A 21605-nucleotide genomic window follows, 5' to 3' on the forward strand; every position below is an offset into this window, starting at 1 on the left:
GCTAGTGTCTAGGGCTAGAAATCCATAGATTAGTGCGAGCTTCGACCCTGAGATTGCGGACCCTTGTGCGAACTTTCCTCCGACAGACCTATGTGAACCAAGAAAAAAAGAGAAGAGAAGATGGCTTGATCGAATGTGTGTCTAAATGAGCTTGAGGTCTCTTCTATTTATCAATTTTCATGAGGTTTCACTTGGGGTTAAGAAATTACCCATGTTGTTAGAGCTGACCCATTCCATAATACATGTATGAATAAAATAATTCATAACTCTACTTCCGCTTGACCAAATTGGGTGATATTTAGGTTGATTTTGGTCCTCTTGAAAAAGGAATCTAATGCAATCATATCTAAGTCATTTGAGTTGTCCAAGGTGGAATTTGACCGCATTTGCAAAAATTAACAACAAGCCCTTTCCAAAACAGCTGCTAGTGTCTAGATAAGGGGTCTATCTTAATCAAACTTTGTTTCCTTACATTAAAGCCTTGTTTATCATCTTGAACACAATATAGTTAATTATCCATTAACAAGTTTCTTGTTATTCATGGTAACCTAGTATACATTACCAACCTTATAACACTAACGAAGTCAACAACCACTATTGTGTGAAACATCTCAAAGATTAGCTTGTACATTGACTATTTTCGTATTCTCTAATGTTTCCTATATATAATCACTAATTAAGCATGTTTCAATTAATAGAAATACACTCTAAGAATGGATAGATACTATAATCACTAATTAAGCATGTTTCAATTAATAGAAATACACTATAAGAATGGATAGATACAATCCTATACATAATCACTAATTAAGCAATTTTCAATTAATTGGAAAAACATTATAAGCATGGATAATGCAAACCCATACACCCACATAGTTATAATCAAAATGTAAAGAAGATAAGTTAAGTCTTTAATTTCTTAGTAACTGAAATACCTGTTCTACAGATATGTGCATCTTTTGGAGAGCTTTAATAACTTCGAATAGAACAGGAGTTGCAGCGTCAAATGCTACAGTTGAGCAGTATGGTGTCGAGTCAATAGGAACCCACTTGTTATTAACTTCCTTGCACCATGAAGTATTAACAGAAACACCATTCACTCACACAAAAATACAAGCCTATTAAGTAACTACAATTATATATATTTTGCTTCTTTAATCAAATTGCTCATTTATCAAAAGGTCAATAAATTCACAACTTGTTGTTTACCTCAAAATGTAGAACTCGCTCTCAAAACCAGCATTCACAACCTATACAATGAAAATATTTGAGGTCGCAAATCACATTTCGATTAAATATGGCTACATAACAAAAATTAGCTATTTCTATAAATCAAGAATAATAGCAAGTGATGAATTCTTTGTCCACATTAAGGAAATCAAGTTCTAGTACCAAGCCAAATTCTTCTTCCAATGTCATTGCAACTCTTCGTAAGGCTGTCCTTGGGCAATATTCCCAAGGATGGCCAGGTTTCAAGTGCATATCAACTAATACCATCTTCTCTTGGTCAGACCTGCTCATCAAACAAAAAATGGTTAGTATAATATTAAAAATAGATCAGAAATTTAAAACAATCCACTTATGCCTAAACCAATGGCTCGGTCTTCTCTATTTGATACAAAGATTAATGCAACCAAACATGGGATGGTTTAACAACAATAAGAATATAAAAAACATATTAAAATGATATAAAATTGAACAAATGAACAATAAAAAATTATGTAAATGAAAACCTACAAAGAGAAATTTGCAATGGAGTTCATGTCTTTGATACTAGAAATTGCAAAACAATAGCATAAATTTCACATCGGAAATAAAGAGAGAAGCATTGGACTTGGTTGTGTATTCCAAAAAATGTGAGTTTCATTTACATACCCTTGCCTCTCCGTTGTAAACACAAAATTAACAACTAAATATTTTCTGGCAACCCATTTGCTAAAATCAATGTGTGGATTTTGGGTGTGAATTCATGGTATGGGGTAGTGATACTTGTTGCACACATTTTGTCAAGGTTCCAAGGAAGCAGTTCTCCCAGTTTTTTTGAAAGATCAAGATCATCAACCATCATCTTTCTGAGTCATTGTAAACCCATTATGCAAAATTTATAATGTAAATGATGCTAGTAAGACCATGTATGTATGTAACAACCTATGTAAGCCTATTATTTTGGCGACAAATTTCATCCTATGAGGTTTTTCGTTTAACTAATTATATGTGTTTCTAAACACAAATGATCGGTAGAGTTTTTCCTTCCAGCCTCACCCCAAAGTTAGTGTGGAATTTAACGTCAAATTCTTAGGTGAATCCTAGTGTTCTAGTCGAGTCTTCTATAAAAGTGATTTGGGAATAACTTAAGCTAATTGACTAAATTATTTTATTACAAGTCACTTGGTCTACTAGATCATATTGTGTCGTAGAATTGGGTATTTGAGGGTCTATAATGAACGAGTATACCCCCTTTGAGTGTTGAATTTGTTAAATCTTATGTACCATATACTTAGACACCATGGCTAAATATTTGAGGGTGGAAAAATAATTAATTCCCTAAAGTGTCAATTAATTAATTTTTCTCGCAAAAACAAAATTAAATCCTAAGACAGAAAATTAATTAATTACAGTAAAAAATTAAAATGTTATAGAAATTAAATTCTCTAAGTGGAAAAATTCGTAGGTATTAAAGAAATAAATTTTGTAGTTCCCCCACCAAGGGAATATTGGAAATTTCAAGAAAAATTAGACCTTTGGGCCTTGGTGGTTAAGTCAAAGTCAAATTTTTGGAAAAACACAAATGTCACTCCTTTGTAATTAGGGGTGATCCAAAACTCCCTTTTGATCAGGGACTTTTTAGAGCTCCCTCTTAACTAGGGATTCTTTCATTCATTAAAAACTTCTTCTTTGTGGGTCCTTCAGCTGCTTGATCAACTTCCTTTCTTTGAGGTCATGAAGTCTTTGTTCGAACTTCTTCTAGGTAGGGCACCATCGATCGATCACTTTCCTTCCTAGTTGTCATGTCATTGCTTCTTTCGTGGAAAGTGTCTTTCTTGTCGTACATCAGGTTTTCTTGTCAACTAGATACTCCTTTGTCATTTGTCCATGCTTCATAATACTCTTCACATGGATGCTTTGTTGTATTTTCTTGTTTACATGCTTCGACCTAGTAGCCCATCATGACTTCATCCTGATATTGCTCCAACATTACTTTTTCTTTTGTTGGATGGCTTCTTCATCACTACATATTTGTAGAGTACAATAAATTATCTGCATATTTCATATCTCCAAGGCCTTCATAGGTGTTAAGTGCCCTTCCTTCTTTTGTCAGAGTTGTCCTGCCTTCTTTCAGGAGATATCTTCAAAGTATCTTGTCAGATAGTGATTCTTGGTGATCATGGTGTTCTTCACATGCTTGATCTCTTTCTTCATTTGCTTCTTCTTAGATAGATAGGTCAACCATATTATTCTTCTTGTGAGAGTATTCCTTTATTTCTTTCTTCCTCGACCAGTCAACATTTCTTCTTGCTTCATAGTCAGCAACCTTATACTCCTTATGTGAGCATATTCTTTTGTTGACCTTCATTGCATTGTAGTACATGCCTTCGAGCATGTTCTTGGTGAAAGAGATTCTTTCATACTTGATCATGTTATAGAACTATTCCCATGACTCAATAATATACAAATGATAACATGACTAAACTTTAATGCATACATACCTCATCTTGATTCTCATTTTATCATCTTAGATTCATTTGGATATCCTTGGCATGGCCCTTCTTGGTTCATCTTAGCTTGCCTGCATATCATCATTTTCTTGAATCCCATGCATGGGATTCCTAATGAGACATCTACTTTGGTTTATGAACCTTCTTTTGAAGATTCCATTATAGGATCTTAAAGACCCTTGCCTTGCAAATGTTTCTTTTCTTTTGATGATGGAGGTCTTCTAAGATTCTTAATCATGACCAATCTTATTTTATCATGGATGAGGTCCTATATTAGGTATGCTCCTATGTTAATATATTGAGCTATATCTACCATTCTCCTATATTCTAGAAGATATTTCTACCCATGCATTTTTATTCTCATTATAAATGCTACATCTTCATGAGTATCTAGAACTCTATGTACTTCATGCTTCTAGATTCTAGAAGATGTTTCTAGCCATGCAATTTTATTTTATTCCTACATGCTCCTATCCTACTCAAAACTTTGAAAAAAGACTTGAAGTAAAGAGTTTGACCTAGTCATAGTAGAGATCCGGAGGATCTTCCTTCTTTTGCTTCTTTTTTTCTTCTTTCATTTCTTGAGTCACATGAGCTTCTTCCCTTTTCCTTTTGTTGTTGTTGTCCTTCTTAAGCTTAGGACAATTACTTTTGTAGTGTCCATATTCTTGGCATCCAAGACATTGGATTTGGACATGTCTTTGTTGTTTGTTCTTCATGGACCAAATTTTCCAAATTTACCCTTTCCTTTGGCCATGGTAGCAAATGCTTACTCCTTTGATCCCACATCTTCTTTTGCTTTAAGTGTTTGCTCTATCCTGCATAGAGACCACATTTCATTGAGTGTGGTTGCTTCCTTCTTGGCATATATGCTTGATGTGAAGTTGCCCCAATCCTCAGGTAGAGCATTGAGTACTACAGTTGTCATCTCTATATTAGACATGACTTCCCCAAACTCTTGAAGTTTATCTCTCATTTCAGAGATTTTCATGAAGTAGGAAGCTATTCCTTCCTTTGTTATCTTCATCTTGTACAATTCATTCCTTAGAGATATTACTTCTCCGGTTGTGGATACTGAGAATAGCTCTACTAGCTTATCATAAATTTCTTTTGATGTTTCAAATTTGGAGACATAAGGAATGAGAGAGTCTTTGATTGATTCTATTAGAATCCTTTGAGCTCTTGTCTCATCCTTATTGTACTTAGATAAGGCTTCAGTTTGTTCCTTAGCAGGGATAGAGATATTCCCTTTGACATGTTCTAGGAGATCATTCTCCTTGAGAAGTAAATCAATCCTCTTATTCCATGCAAGAAAGTTATTGGTACCTACCAATTTGTTGCTTTCCTTGCAAAAAGACATTGATGTATATTCAGAAGGGGACATATACTTACTTGATAGATTTTGAGATGTAGTGGATTTTCTTTCTCCTTGAAGACTTGATGGCTTGCCTTTCTAGGATCTTGATGTTCTTCAAGTTGCCTTCTCCAAGTGGACTTTCTTGATGATGAGATTTGCTTGATGACTTGTAGCTTGATGTAGGTCTTGCTTCAATATGATCTTCTTTGTAGGTGCCTTTATGTAAGGATCTTCTTCTTGCTATGTAGACTTCCTTGATGAATGATGGATTGGAGACCTTCTTATACTTGAAGTGATTGAGACTTCTAGGGTTGATGCTTCAACCTTGTAGATGTCCTTCCTTGATAAGTGTTCTTGGGTTGCCCTTTCCTTGATGTGTCACCTTAGCTATCATACCATGTTGAAGAATCTAGGGAAAATAAGTGTAGTGTGATTCTTCGTTACTTGATAATAATTTGTGGAGTATTTTTACTTTTTCTTGTTAGCTTATTCTTCTTCTCCTTCTTATTAATACATGTGTGTGTACTTCATCAAACTGCTACCAAAACATAAGAACAAGAACACAAGATATTGGCTCTCTGCTAGGGCCAAAACCTCTCTTCTCTTGAGAGGAAAACCCTTTCGTGAATTACTCTTATTGAAGCTTCTATTGATAAATGCCAAACCCTAGACCCTTGATAAGAAGATCCTCCAAGCACAAGTCAAGTCCTTTCAATATTACTTCCTTTTGTAACACTTCATCCTTCTCCTTCCAACACTTTGTCTTCCTCCCTTCGACACTTCTTCCGACAATTGTAGAGACCTTAGATTGTACACTCTAGGATGAACCTTTATATTTTTTTCCTTCGCTTGAGATGAAGCCTTCCTAACTTGAGAAGATGACCTTGTTTCCTCCCAACCGAGCCTTCTTCTCTTTTACAAAGATTGCAGAATTAGAGCAGCAGTAATGCAGCCCTATCTCTTCGCACGTGTGAGGGAATAACCTCACAAGAACTCTGTTACTCCCTTCGCTTGCATACCCTTCTTCCACGCTTGAGAGAGAGGCCTTGTAGGCCTAGTTTGAACCCTAAACAATGAGATATGGTAAACTATAAGTTACAACTTTCATAACCATAGAGACAACTCTCCTTTCCTCACACGTGTGGCTGTAACTAGCCCTTTAACACTTTGGTTTTCTTCCTTGCCTTGGAGACCCTTTTATTGTCCTCTTGTTACCCTTTTCTTGCCTTGTACCTTCGCAGATTTCAGAGAGGAATGCATTGTATTTTGAGGGAGTGGACAACCTCTATATATAGAGGTTTGTCCCTCCTTTAGGCCGACTTGAAGGCCTACTTGCTGCTTTGAGGCCGACTTGATTTTCTTTGCTGCAATAGGTGCTTTTAATGGTGCCATTGCTTTCAAGAAGAGGGATAATTTAGAGAAGAAGGATCAATAGGTAGCGTTGGCCGAGATCGACAATCTTTCCTCTAGGTTGGAGGAAGACTTCACAATGATGGCATACATACCTCCAAGACTGAGGTGGGGTGACTTGGAGTTGTATCCCCAGAGAGCCACAAAGATTATGCAAGGTCCATGAGGAGTCCACCTCATGGATAATTACTTGGCTACGGAGGCCCGCAGTATTTAGTAACAGGATGAATCAGTGGCAGTTGATGTAGTCGGTACTAGAGTGACGGTTGCAGACTAGTAGTAGTCAGAGGCTGAGGAGCGCATTGTAGTGTTGACAACAGAGCAAGTGGCTTAGTGCAAAGTTGGCGGAAATGTAGATTCTTCAGTGATAGTGCAGATGCTAGTAGCAATCAGAGACTCAGGTGACAGATGTATCATACTGATCATAGATGATTCAGTATTTTGGGTACTTCTTAGTTGCAGTAGCAACAGATGAGAGGGAGTTGCAGTGCAGATGGAGAGTTGGCAGAAGTACAACAATGTCAACAGTAGCACATATGCAACATTAGAGTTGCGCAATAGTTGGTGGGTAGCAGCAGCCAGACATTAGCAGCGTGATAGGAGGTGATAGAGAGACAGGGTGTTGTGGTAGTATGTGCAGCACTAGAAGGAGAACACAGTCCTCTTTAAGAGGGAGTGTTAGTTTCTGTAGAATTGGATGTGTTCTAGCCATGAAATTTGGTCGAGAAGCTAGAATACATGAGATCTCCAAAACCCATAAATTGTTTTTGGAAATTCCACCTAGAAATGTCTCAATTAGATTATTAACCGTGTCTTAAATTGACCATCATTTGAAAAATTGAACAACAATTTTATTCAATGCTTGATGGATGAAGAATTTTTTGTTTTTGTTGATTTGGGGTAGCATCGAATGTGTTCTAGCCACGAAAATTGGTGGAGAGGCTAAAGCACATGAGATCTCCAATACCCAGAAATGGTTTGGGAAAATCCTAAACAACTAGGGAGATATTAAAATAATTAATATTTTTAATGGAGTCCCTAAGTCTAAACTTAGGGAAAATAAAATATTAATGTGAATTAATATAAAAATGTGTTAGAAGGGTTAAAAAGTCATGGATCAATCTAGAGTTAATCTTAGCCGTTGATTAGGGACTTAATCTCAGCCGTTGAATTGTCAACGAGAAAAGTATAAGAGGAGGCTTGAGGGTCACTTGGAGAATACACTGAGTTGATTAAGATTTCGATTTTCTGGGGCAGGGTTTGCTGAGGAAGTTGAAAGAGTGATTAGAGTTACAGTTGAGGGGAAGTGAATATAGAAGCAAAGAGGTAGAGATAGTACTAGGAGGATCAACGCAGAAGCCGGGAGAGAGGGACATAGATCCAGGCAGAGGTTCACGTAGAGCTAGCCAGGAGCTACGCAGTGTCTCAGAGAGCTAGCATGGGTGATGCAGAGGCTCTAAGGGCTGACGCAGTGCCTCCAGAGGTTGATGCGGGGCGAGCTAGGGTGACGCTAGGCCAGAAAGGGCTAACACAATCCCTAGAGGTTGATGTTGGGGTTTTCGTGGGGCAGATTGGAGCTGGGAGCTGTCGGAGTGTTTATCCAGGGTTTTAGTTGGAACATATGTCTTTGGCTGAGAGGTACTACTGCCGAGATTATTCTTTGTTGGGTGAGCTGGTTTTGGCACCTAGATTGTATTCTGAAACTACTTAATAATTAAAACCCTCAGATAGCTGCATCGGTTTTCATGCATTGGGTTTTTTCGGGGACATTGGTCCAAAAACAATGGTGTCACATGTGTGCTTGTTTTGTTTCTCTCAGTTGATGATCTGTAATGTGTTGAGCATGTACTTGTATTTATTTTCAGTATTTACATGGTAAATAACTTGTTAATTAATCAGAACAAGTAGGCATAAATAAATTAGAAAAGTACATGAATGGTTTCTAACAATTAGACTTAGAAATTCCAACATGGTATTCGAGCATGGTTACAGATCATAGGAGAACTGAGGACATCAGCCATGCAGAGAAGCAGCAGCAGAAAACAGCTGTCCCGAGTGATAGAAGTTGTTCCTAGTATAGAAGCAACAAGGAAGGGGTGACGCAGTGCCTGTGTCATCAAATTTTAGCAGGGAAGAGGATCAACGCAGTGGTAGAGGGGAGCATACTTGACCTAAGCAGTGCCCGGTCATCTTTCTCAGTCAGGAAGGATTGATGCCCATGGCCAAGAAGTGCGGATTTTGTTGGTGCCGGGATTGCGCAGAGCCTAGAAGCTCTAACCTTCAATTTGCTGGAGCTTAGGAGGCTGTGGGTAAGTTACAGAGTGAAGCCGGTGGGGTACTGTAGTGAGAACAATACCTAACAGGGCAAGACCAAGGAGGAGGGAGTTTCTACCGAGGATTTCTAGCCAAGAAATCCGGATCAGTGGTGCAGCTGGACTAACAATCAAAGTGGCGGCATCTCGACATTAGCAGAAGGGTTTCCAGGAGGGAAATCGAGGCTCAAAGGGAGTCACACCAAGAACTTCCAGGATGGGAGTAGAGGAGCAGTGCGATGGCAGTGAACAGGGTAAGGGCCCAGGATAGATTGGACGGAGCCTCAAACTTCGTAGTTTGGAAGGCCAAAATATTATCTGTTCTAGAGAGGAATAGTCTCAAGCAATTCGCCTTAAGGACAATAGCGATCCCAATTAACCCGGCTGATAACAGTAGGTACGAGGATGCAATGGCGAGGGCCAAGAGCATCATCCTTGATGGGGTCAAGGACCATGTAGTACCACATATTGCCGAGAAGATTATGGAAAATGAGATGTGGGAGGCCCTAACAAAGTTGTATAAACATACTTCTGTGCAAAGGAAGATGCTACTAGAAAATCAACTGTGGTCATACCAGATGCAAAAGGGAGAACATATCGACACCTTCCTTGGTCGATTGAAGGATATCCGAGATTAGCTGACTTCCATAGGGGCCACCCCGGATCAAGAATTGATGGTGAGAATAGCCCTGAACGCAGTCTTTAGAGACTGGGAGGTGTTTGTCCAAAGCATACTGGGCAAGGCGGCCCTTCTAGATTGGGAGGAAATGTGGGTAGCTCTTCGCCAAGAAGAGATCAGAAGGCTGACCAAGGAAGGAAACAGTGACAAGGGGGTCAAAATCAAGAAGAAGGAGGAGGTGGATGCTGCCCTAGCATCTGAGTGAAAGTAGTAGAAATGGAAGAAGAAGGACCTGTCCAAGGTCAAATGCTTCCACTATGGGGAACTAGGTCATTATGTGACCCAGTGTCCAAGGAAGAAGAGCAAGGGAGAGGCTTCCAACACCAGGGCTGCGCCAGCAAGGGTGGAGAAGGAAGTGGAGACAGATGATGACTGTGCCATGAGTGCTCACATGCCACTTGAGCAGAAGTGGGGAGACATCAAGTTGTAGTCAGACGGATTACAGGCAATGAGGGGCAAGATCCTCGAGGTACCAGCCTCTTAGATTATACCTTGCTACGGGAGCCTTGAAGAGGAGTAGCAGTACTGGTGGATGTCAGTAGAGACGGATGTGGATGGAGTGACAGAGGGAGCTACAGTGCAGGATTCCTTGGACAGCATGAGGCAACAGTGCGAGATGCATGGAGTTGTTGCAGCAGTGCAGAGGTTAGAGAAGGGGAACTTGTTAGCGACAGAGGGAGTTTTAGCATCGAGGGTATCTCTAGCCTAACAGAGATGTCAAAATTGGGAGATTAGTTACTTACTTCTCAGTAACTGAGTTGCAGTGCAACAGTTAGCAGTGGCAGTGCTATGGGCATCTCGATGCAGCATGATGAGAGGGGCTGCCATACAGATGCGAAAATGGAATTAGCAGGGCCATGGGTAGCAGTACATGATATAGCAATGCAGAGGATGTTGGGTAGCAGGCCTAGCATCAGCAGAGGGACTGCTGTCGGATTATCAGGGTGATGCTCAGTGAGGAGTATTACTAGAGCACAATCTGCGCTAAGAGGGAGTGTTGATTTGGGGTAGCATTGAATGTGATCTAGGCATGAAAATTGGTTGATTAGGGACTTAATCTCAGCTATTGAATTGTCAACGAGAAAAGTATAAGAGGAGGCTTGAGGGTCACTTGGAGAATACATCGAGTTGTTCATGAATTCGATTTTTTGGGGCAGGGTTTGCTGAGGAAATCGAAAGAGTGATTAGAGTTGCAGCTAAGGGGTAGTGAATACAAAATCAGAGAGGCAGAGATAGTACCAGGAGGATCAACGCAGAAGCTGAGAGAGAGGGATGCAGAGCTAGCTAGAGGTTCATGTAGAGCTAGCCAGGGCTCACGCAGAGGCAGCTAGGGCTCACGTAAAGGCAGCCAGGAGCTGCGCAGTGCCTCAGAGAGTTAGTGTGAGTGATGTAGAGGCTCTAAGGGCTAACGCAATGCCTCTAGAGGCTGATGCAAGGTGAGCTAGGGTGACATTGGGCAGACATTGGGCCAGAAAGAGTTGATGCAGTCCCTAGAGGCTGACGCTAGGGTTTTCGTGGGGTAGATTGGAGCTTGGAGCTGTTGGAGTGTTTATCTGAGGTTTCAGCTGGAACATTTGTCTCCGACTGAGAGGTACTACTGCCGAGAATATTCTTTGTTGGGTGAGTCGGTTTTGGCACCCATATTGTATTTGTTGATTTGGGGTAGCATCGAATGTGTTGTAGCCACAAAATTTGGTGGAAAGGCTAAGGCACATGAGATATCCAATACCCAGAAAGGGTTTGGGTAGATTCTAAATAGTTTGGGAGATATTAAAATAATCAATATTTTTAATGGAGTCCCTAAGTCTAAACTTAGGGAAATTAAAATATTAATGTGAATTAATATAAAACTATGCTAGAATGGTCCAAAAGTCATGGATCAAGCTAGATCTAATCTTAGCTGTTGATTAGGGACTTAATCTCGGCCGTTGATATGTCAATGAGAAAAGTATAAGAGGAGGCTTGAGGGTCACTTGGAGAACACACCAAGAGATCAAGATTTTGACTTTCTGGGGCTGGGTTTGCTGAGAAAGTTGAGAGAGTGATCTGGAATTGCAGCTGAGGTGTTAGGCCCCTATACTACTAGTGTAACCACTTATTGTTATTAGTATAACCCACTTATTATATTGATGTACCCATGTAGTGCCCATATTGTTACTATTGTGCCCCATAGAAGCCCACTATTGTTATTATTGTGCCCTTACATTATTATTGTTATGTCGGCTCTGATTATGTTATGACCCCTTAGACTCCTATATATAGAAAAGAGGTTTTTTCATTTGTATCATCCAAGAATTGTTCATTTATGTAATGTAAAGGAGGTTTCCCCCTCGAAGAGGCTGAATTCTAAGGAGTTGATCTATCTTTTCTTGAGCTGGTTTCATAACATTTGGAATCAGAGCTTTGGATTCTAGGGTTTCGCTGCTCCAAACAGGTCATCGTGGAATTTTCGCTATAACTTTTTTTCTGCGATGTTTTAGAAGTTACAAAAAAAAACCCATTTGAGAAGAAATCGCACTAAACCTCAGGTCCAAATTTCAGAGCTTTTCGTGCTATATTTGCAGAGATATGATTTGAGGAAGTTGGTCTTTTTGGGGACTCCTGAATTACATTCCAAATAGGTGACCTGGGGAAAATCGTCATAACTTTCTCTCTGGGGATCAGATTGAAATTTCGTAAGAAGGTACAGAAAGAGGATGGACTGTAGTTTCTTGTATGCATTTTTCAGATCCAAAGGTCGAAACAGTGATACGTGGAACTTCATACAATTTCGCTCTTTTGGAAAGGTCTATAATCAGGTCATCTTGGGAGATTGTGCATAACTCTTTCTTAGAGAATCCAATTTGGATCAGACTGGTGGCATTGGAAAGAGGACACAGAGGGCTACTATAGGTCACAATTTCAAAACTTAAAGATCCGAAAGTACAGAGTTACAGTCATTTCAAGATCGAGCTCCTAAAATCAAGAAAAAGCAAGATGAGGAAGTTTGATGGCAAGGATCCGGTAAATTGGATACTTCAGATGGAGCAATATTTTGATCTACATGGTGTACAACTATTACAAAAGGTATGTATTGCATCTTAATATTTAGAACCATATCAATTTTTATGGTACGAAGGGCTTTGTTATCGTAAAAAACTTGTTACGTGGTCAATTTTCACGGAGGAAATGATAGCACATTATGAGGATACAAAGAGCAACACCTTCTTTAGAGCAACACCACAACAATTGGAAAGAGTAAAAGGGCTTTGTGACATAGTCGAAAGCAAAATTATGGAAACCAGGAAGCGTACCCGTCACAACTATAAAGATGGAAGTGTTGTTTCTCCTAGCCTTCCACAACCTACAAGGGTTACACCACAACAATTGGAAGAAAAAAGAGAAAAAGGGCTTTGTTACAATTGTGATAGCAAATGCACTAAAGGTCATAAGTGTGCTGAAAAGAAATTATTTTACATAGATTATGAAGAGGAGGAAGAAAAGGATCAAGAAACATCAAAAGAAGAAGATATACGCCAGGACTCCACCCCAGAGAAAGATGTAAAGCATTGGCAAGAATTACCACTCCTCAAACTCTCAATATAGAAGGACATATCAAGAAGAGAAAGGTGCAAGAAGTGAAAGATCACATCAAGAAAGAAGAAATGAATCCAACCATATCTTGTAATTCATTGTTCGAAATTACCACTCCTCAAACTATCAAGATAGAAGGACGTATCAAGAAGAAAAATGTTCAAGAAGTGAAAGATCACATCGAGCATCAAGAAATGAATCCGACCATATCTTGTAAAGGATTGGAAGAAATTACCACTCCTAAAACTCTAGAGATAGAAGGACATATCAAGAAGAAAAAGGTTCAAGCAGTGAAAGATCACATCGAGCATCAACAACAAGTTCTCCAACTTTTAAAGGATAACGCCACTTTCGTGCAAAATCAAACAAAACAGCAGGTGGATCAACATCGCAGTGAAAAATGTTTTGATGTAGGTGATTGGGTATTTTTACTGTTACATCTCAAGCAAGCTATTTATGAGAAGGAAATGTTGGCAATACTACATGCACTTAAAAAATGGCGACCTTACCGAATGGGAAGACTCTTCAAGGATGAGGATGTGGAAGGATTGTTTTGTGCTATTTATATTATCCAACCAGATTGGATAAACGAAGCAAGGGATGAATGGAAGAAGGATGAAGAAGTATGGCCACTTATTCAAAAGTTGCAAAAGATCCCAATTCAAACAATATTGCCAGAAATTGAAGAGGAAGGAAAAATCATATTGGAACCTGGAGCAGTCACAGAAACAAGAACCCGACAGTTACGAAATCGATCAATTTCAGAGTATCTCATCAAGTGGAAGAACTTACCTGCTGAATATTCCACATGGGAGGACAAGAATTTTATACAGAAGCATCAAGAACTACTCAAGCATTGAGGACAATGATTTTTGAAGGAGAGGGGCATGTTAGGCCCCTATACTACTAGTGTAACCCCTTATTGTTATTAGTATAGCCCACTTATTATATTGATGTACCCATGTAGTGCCCATATTGTTACTATTGTGCCCCATACAAGCCCACTATTGTTATTATTGTGCCCTTACATTATTATTGTTATGTCGGCTCTGATTATGTTATGACCCCTTAGACTCCTATATATAGAAAGGAGGTCTTTTCATTTGTGTCATCCAAGAATTGTTCATTTATGTAATGTAAAGGAGGTTTCCCCCTCGAAGACGCTGAATTCTAAGGCGTTGATCTATCTTTTCTATCTTTTCTTGAGCTGGTTTCATAACATGAGGGGTAGTGAATACAGAAGCAGAGAGGCAGAGATAGTGCTGGGAGGATCGGTGCAGCAACCGGGAAAGTTGACGCAGAGGGTAGAAGCCGAAACTCCCAGGAATAGCTGGAACTGTCAGGAATTTCCGGAATTGCCGGGAACAGCCAGAACTACCGAGAACTGCCAGAACTTCCGAGAAAGCTGACGTAGAGGGCAGAAGCCGGAACTGCTGGGAAAGCTGACGCAGAGGCCAGAGGCCAAAACTGTCGGGAATAGACGGAATTGCTGGGAACTACCGAAACTACAGCGAAATCTGACAGAGAGGGCAGAAGAGGCTAACACAGTTCCTAGAGGTTGACATTGGGGTTTTTCGTGGGGTAGATTGGAGCTGAGGTACTGTCAGAGTGTTTATCTGGGGTTTCAACCGGAGCATCTAAACCTGAAGGAGAGGTACTACTGCCAAGATTTTTCTCTATTGGGTGAGCCGGATTTGACACCCAGATTGTATTCTGAAACTTCTTAATAAATCAAACCCTCAGATAGCTGCACCGGTTTTCCTGCATTGGGTTTTTTCGGGGACATTAGTCCAAAAATAACGGTGTCATTTGTGTGCTTGTTTCTGTTTCCTTCAGTTGATGATCTGTAATGTGTTGAGCATGTACTTGTGTTTATTTTCAGTATTTACATGGTAAATAACTTGTTAATTAATCAGAACAAGTAGGAAGGAATAAATCAGAAAGTACATGGAGGGTTTCTAACTATTAGACTTAGAAACTCCAACATGGTATCAGAGCGTGGTTACAAATCACAGGAGAACTGAGGACATCAACCGAGCAGAGCAGCAACAACAGAAAATAGTTGTCCCAAGTGACAGAAGTTGTTCCTAGTAGAGAAGCATTGAGGAAGGGGTCACGTAGTGGCTGGGTCATCAAGTTCAAGCCAAGAAGAGGCAGTGCAAAGGCTAAGGGAGGAAAATATAGGCTCACGTAGAGCCACGTAGAGGCCAAGAGGGCTGATGCAGTTGGCTGAGGAAGTTGATATTCCGATGCCAGGATTGAGCAAAGTCTAGGAGATCTAACCTTCAGGTTGCTGGGGTTTAGGAGGCTATGGGTAAGTTGCAGAGTGGAGCTGGTGGGGTACTGTAGTTAGAACAATACCTAACAGGGCAAGGCCAAGGTAGAGGGAGTTTCTGTCAAGACGGATTTCTAGCCAAGGAATTCGGATTAGTGTTGTTGTTGCACAAATGATCGGAGAGGGGCAACTTGACATTGGTAGAAGGATTTCTAGGTGGGAAGTCGGGACTCATAGGGAGTCTAAAAGAGAACTTCTAGACAGGAAGTAGAGAGACTCAGCATGAGTCGAATCGAGAACTTCCATATGGGAAGTGGAGAGACTCAGTAGGAGTCGAACCGAGAACTTCTAGACTAGAAGTAGAGAGACTCAGCGGGAGTCAAACCGAGAACTTCCAAACGTGAATTGGAGAGACTCAACAGGAGTCGAACCAAGAACTTCCAGACAGGAAGTAGAGAGACTCAACATGAGTCAAACCAAGAACTTCCAGATGGGAAGTAGAGAGACTTAGCAGGAGTCGAACTAAGAACTTCCAGACAGGAAGTAGAGAGACTCGGAGGAGTCAACAAGAAGAGCAGAGAGATGGCCATGAACGGGCTGAGGGATCAGGATAGGTTGGATGAGGCATCCAACTTTTTCATCTCGAAGGCCAGGATCCTTTCTGTTCTTTGTGCCATAAGTGAACACACACCACTTGAGCAGAGTTGGGAAGACATCGAGCTGTAGTCAGACGGACTACAGGCGATGAGGGGCAGGATCGTCGAGGTACCCAGCCTCTTGGATTAGACCTTGCTATGGGAGCCCTAAGGAGGAGTAGCAGTATTGATGATGTCATTAGAGAGGAATGCGGATGGAGTGACAAAGGGAGCTACAGTGCAGGATTCCCAGGATAGTGGGAGGTTAGTAGGTTGCAATAGTGCGAGAGGCACGGGAGGGTTGCACCAGTGTAGAATGGCACAGAGAGGTGTGCAACAGTGTGAGATGCAGGGAGTTGTTGCAGCAACGCAGAGGTCAGCGAGGGAGCACTTGTCAGTGACAGAGGACGCTTTAGCATCGGGAGTTTCTCTAGCTTGACAAAGATGTCAGAGTTGGGAGATCGGTTACTTACTTCTCGGTAACTAAGTTGCAGTGCAGTAGTTAGCAGTGGCGGTGCTATGGGAAGCACGATGTAGCATGATGAGAGGCGATGTAGTGCAGACGCAGCAGTGGCAGTGGTAGGGCCATGGGCGGCAGTACGGATGCAAAGGGAGCTGTCGTACAGATGCAACAATGGCAGAGCGATGAGTGGAAGTACGGGATGTAGCAGCACAAATGATGGGCAGCAGGCTTAGCATCAGGGACCGATGTCAGATGATCAAAGTAATACTCAGTGAGGAGTATTGCTATAGCACAATCCTCACTAAGAGGGAGTGTTGATTTGGGGTAGAATCGGATGTGTCGTAGCCACAAAATTTGGTGGAGAGGCTAAGGCACATGAGATATCTAGAAAGGGTTTGGGCAGATTCTAAATAGTTTGGGAGATATTAAAATAATTAATATTTTTAATGGAGTCCCTAAGTCTAAACTTAGGGAAATTAAAATATTAATGTGAATTAATATAAAACTATGTTAGAATGGTCCAAAGATCATGGATCAAGCCAGATCTAGTCTTATCCGTTGATTAGGGACTTAATCTCTTCTGTTGATATGTCAACAAGAAAAGTATAAGAGGAGGCTTGAGGGTCACTTGGAGAACACACCAAGAGATCAAGATTTCGAATTTCTGGGCTGGGTTTGCTGAGAAAGTTGAGAGAGTAATCTGGAGTTGTAGATGAGGGGCAGTGAATAAAAAAGCAGAGAGGCAGAGATAATGGTGAGAGGATCAGCGTAGCAGCTAGGAAAGCTGACGCAAAGAGTAGAAGCCAAAACTACTGGGAACAACCGGAACTGTCAGGAACTACCAGAACTGTTGGGAAAGCTAATGCAGAGGGCAGAAGCCGAAACTGCCAGGAACTGTCAGAACTGTTGGGAAAGATGACGTAGAGGGTAGAAGCCGGAATTGTCGGGAATAGCCGGAACTACCGGAACTACCGGGAACTACCGGGACTGCTGGGAACTACCAGAATTGCCAAGAAAGCTGATGCAGAGGGCAAAAGAGGCTGGCACAGTCCCTAGAGGCTAATGCTGGGGTTTTTTGTGGTGTAGATTGGAGTAGAGGAGCTGCTGGAGTGTTTATTTTGGGTTTTAACTGGAGCATCTGTCTCTGAAGGAGAGGTGCTATTGCTGAGATTTTTGTTCGTTGGGTGAGCTGGATTTGGCACCTAGATTATATTCTGAAATTGCTTAATAAATCAAACCCTCAGATAGCTGCACCGATTTTCCCGCATTGGGTTTTTCTGGTGACATTAGTCCAAAAATAACGGTGTCATTTGTGTGCTTGTTTTTGTTTCCTTCAGTTGATGATCTGTAATGTGCTGAGCATGTACATATGTTTATTTTCAATATTTACATGGTAAATAACATGTTAATTAATTAGAACAAGTAGGAAGGAATAAATCAGAAAGTAGATGGAGGCTTTCTAACTATTAGACTTAGAAAATCCAATAGTATTCTGAAACTACTTAATAATTAAAACCCTCAGATAGTTGCACCAACTTTCCCGCATTCGGTTTTTCCGGGGACATTGGTCCAAAAACAACGATGTCACTTGTGTGCTTGTTTTGTTTCCTTCAGTTGATGATCTGTAATATGTTGAGCATGTACTTGTATTTATTTTCAGTATTTACGTGGTAAATAACTTGTTAATTAATCAGAACAAGTAGGTAGAAATAAATCAGAAAAGTACATGAAGGGTTTCTAACAGTGAGACATCGAAATTCCAACAGTTATTACATCTAAAACATGTACATTCCTGAGGTGAAAGGTAGTATAGTTTTCTTGATTGATACATAAGCTTGTAACTCAAAGTATTGATTTACAGATATTGAGATATATCCACAACTATTGCTTCCTTGGTTAACAAATATATGCATGCCCAGATCCATCAAGAAGTAGTGAGGATGCTCAAGACTAGAGACATGGGTTATGCTTGAATATGCATCCCAAAAACTTGCATACATAGCTTCTTCGAAATATATATTTGCAAAACGCCATTGTTTGTGTACATATTTTGATGCTCATAATTGTTGCAAAAGGTTTCATGCATGCACAATATTGCTATATGCATATGTGCTCGGAAATAGTGATGAGTTTAATTGCATGCACAATTTTTTGGCTTGTACCTATGCAATAAATAGGCTATTCACATACAGTTATGCCTAGCATAGTTAGTGAGTTACATGTGTATGTTACCTAGTGTTGACATGTATGGCATTCATGGATATATGTTATAGTTGCATGCTAGATTGAAAGATAAGTTCATATTTTATGGTGATTTGATGTGAAAAATAGATGCATAGCTACTTATGTTTACAGTTGTAAACTATGCTTTAAACCCAATTGTTTTTTATATGGTAGCTTCTTAGTAGGCTGCCTGGATATATAGCATATGCCCGAGCTTAAATTAACAATTATTTTATAGTTACTGTGCATGCATATTACCTGGTATAGGTTGAAGGAAAGCTCACACTTGATTTTGTTTAATGTCATATGCAAAAGCTGCATAAATGACTAGCGTTTATTGATTAGAGAAATAAGCTAGCATGTTGTGCATGAAAGGTATGGTGTCTCCCTTAGTCTTGCCATGCTTTGACATTGGTGTTTGTTCCAGTGTTGAGTTACAACAACATTTTTGGCCCAGCATACATGCCACTTGAACTGCAAAAAGGATACTACTAGCAGAATTCCCAGCCACATTTTCTTTCTCATATGCTCCTCTCCACTTCACATGTGATTGTTTTTGTTATCTGCTATTATGAAACCATCTCACAAAAAGATATAAAAGATAGATCAACGACTTCAAAATCAGCCTCTTCGAGTGGGAAACCTCCTTTACATTACACAAATGAACAATTCTTGGATGATACAAATGACAAAACCTCCTTTCTATATATAGGAGTCTAAGGGGTCACAATATAATCAAAGCTGACATAACAATAATAATATAAGGGCACAACAATAACAATAGTGAGCTTCTATGGGGAAAAATAATAACAATATGGGGACAATAGGGGCACAATAATAACAATAAGGGCTACAATGACAATAGTAATGGGGGAATCACTAGTATTATAGGGACCTAACATGCCCCTCTCCTTCAAAAAAGTGTTGTCCTCAACGCTTGAGTAGTTCTGGATGCTTCTGTATAAAATTCTCATCCTCCCATGTGGAATCTTCAGCGGGTAAGTTCTTCCACTTGATGAGATACTCCGAAATTGATCGATTTCGTAGTTGTCGAGTTCTTGTTTCTGTGACTGCTTCAGGTTCCAATATGATTTTTCCTTCCTCGTCAAGTTTTGGCAATATTGTTTGAACTGGGAGCTTGTCACCTATAACCTTCTTTAATCATGAAACATGGAAAACCAAATGTTATGACACCAACTCACAAAAATATAGATCAACGACTTCAAAATCAGCCTCTTTGAAGGGGGAAACCTCCTTTACATTACACAAATGAACAATTCTTGGCTGATACAAATGACAAAACCTCCTTTCTATATTTAGGAGTCTAAGGGGTCACAATATAATCAAAGCCGACATAACAATAACAATATGGGGACAATAGGGGCACAACAATAATAATATGGGGACAATAGCGGCACAATAATAACAATAAGGGCTACAATGACAATAGTAATGGGGGAATCACTAGTATTATAGGGACCTAACATCTGCCTCTCTTAGTTACACCAGAAAACATTGCCTCTATGCTTGCATAATGTTTGTTTGTGCATGGTTTCAAGTGAATACTTGCATGAACTACTTGTGGTGTTAATGGAAATTCTGGAAATGACTAGCAGGCTAGAGGATACATTACTTTGACACTAGCAGGAGTTCCACGAAAGGCTGCAGTTAGGCCTTTAGATGAGATAACTAAATCGATTCAAATTCCTACTCAAAACACGAATCTAGTTTACCTTAACAAAGCTTCTTATGTTCGTAAATATCATAGGCCTCCAAAATCTTCTGATATGTGATTAGTATTACCCACCCAAGTGTGACCCCCAACAAAAAACTTTTCTCCAATTCTATTTAGATTTCTAGCCAATAGCCCTATGTGATCCATGTATAGCTAGCTTCAAATGCCATCCATCTATGCTCCGATTAGTGCTTTGTGACATCTAGCTTACTTTTCAAATGAAGGCGATTCGTTTATCATAAGGTACACTAACCATATTTGTAATCAAATTCTTTCATTTAATATTTAAAAAACATATTAGTATGAATCATAGGTTGAATTGAATGATTGACTGCTTTTAGTTGTATTTTTGTTCCCATGCTTCACCTTGGTGGTTATCTTCTGTTCCTACTCTAGTGTGACTTCCTACTCTAGTGTGACCTTCTTTGAGGCGTTTCTTTTGATTGTCCGGGAGGGACACATATAGGAGGTGGTATTGATCAATTTATTGTGGTATGAATCACAGGTTGAATTCAATGATTGTCCTCTTTTAGTTGTATTCTTGTTCTTGTGCTTCACCTTGGTAGTCATCCTCTGATCCTACTCTAGTGTGACTTTATTTAAGGCCTTTCTTTCAATTGTTCAAGAGGGGCACATGTATAAGTTGGTACCAGTCAATTCAACAGGGTTTCTCAAGTTATAGCAACCTATTATGATTGAAACACATGAGATGAAAGCCCTATTACTCAACATGTCAACAAGGATACATATAAAAATGTTGTAGCATTTATCACCATCATTGTAAGCCCAAGGTCACAAGTCAAAACATTGTAACAACCATGTGAGGTTTTGTATTAGGTATCCCAGGCCTATTTGTTGTTCTCGTTCGTTGTATCTTTGTGTCTTGGTCAGACTATGGCTGGTCCCTTATTGTTCACTTCAGGTTCTGTTGCACTCAAATTGTCAAAGTTCCAAGGAAGCGGAAGTACCAATTTTTTCAATAAGGATCGGATCACATATGGGCAGTCTGTGTGTCATAGTCATCCCATTTTGCAAATTATATATTGTAAATGATCTTAGTAAAACCACTAGTCTATGTAACAACCTAGGTAAGCTTATAATTTGATGACAAATTCCATCCTAGGAGGTTTTTTAACCTCACTGATTACCTGTGTTTTTCGACACAGCTAATCATAAGAGTTTTTTACCTCTAGCTTAAACCCCCAAAGATAGATTGAAATTTATTGT

The 21605-nt window shown here is 39.9% G+C and overlaps 1 protein-coding gene across 1 annotated transcript in view; it reads right to left on the reverse strand.

Moving 5' to 3' along the window:
* The window catches only part of LOC149186540 (protein fluG-like), a 323927-nt gene that overhangs the window by 180822 nt on the left and 121500 nt on the right, over nt 1–21605 (reverse strand). Inside the window, exons 11-13 of the mRNA XM_089412631.1 lie at nt 1393–1513; nt 1209–1250; nt 936–1067 (exon numbers count right to left, since the gene is read on the reverse strand). Coding sequence (XP_089268757.1) covers nt 936–1067; nt 1209–1250; nt 1393–1513 — 295 coding nt within the window. The remainder of the gene's footprint in view (nt 1–935; nt 1068–1208; nt 1251–1392; nt 1514–21605) is intronic.

This window comes from Pinus tabuliformis, chromosome 3_1, assembly GCF_031772625.1.
Source record: "Pinus tabuliformis cultivar Carrire ecotype Pingquan chromosome 3_1, CPIR1, whole genome shotgun sequence".
In the NCBI taxonomy this organism is placed as follows: Eukaryota; Viridiplantae; Streptophyta; class Pinopsida; order Pinales; family Pinaceae; genus Pinus; species Pinus tabuliformis.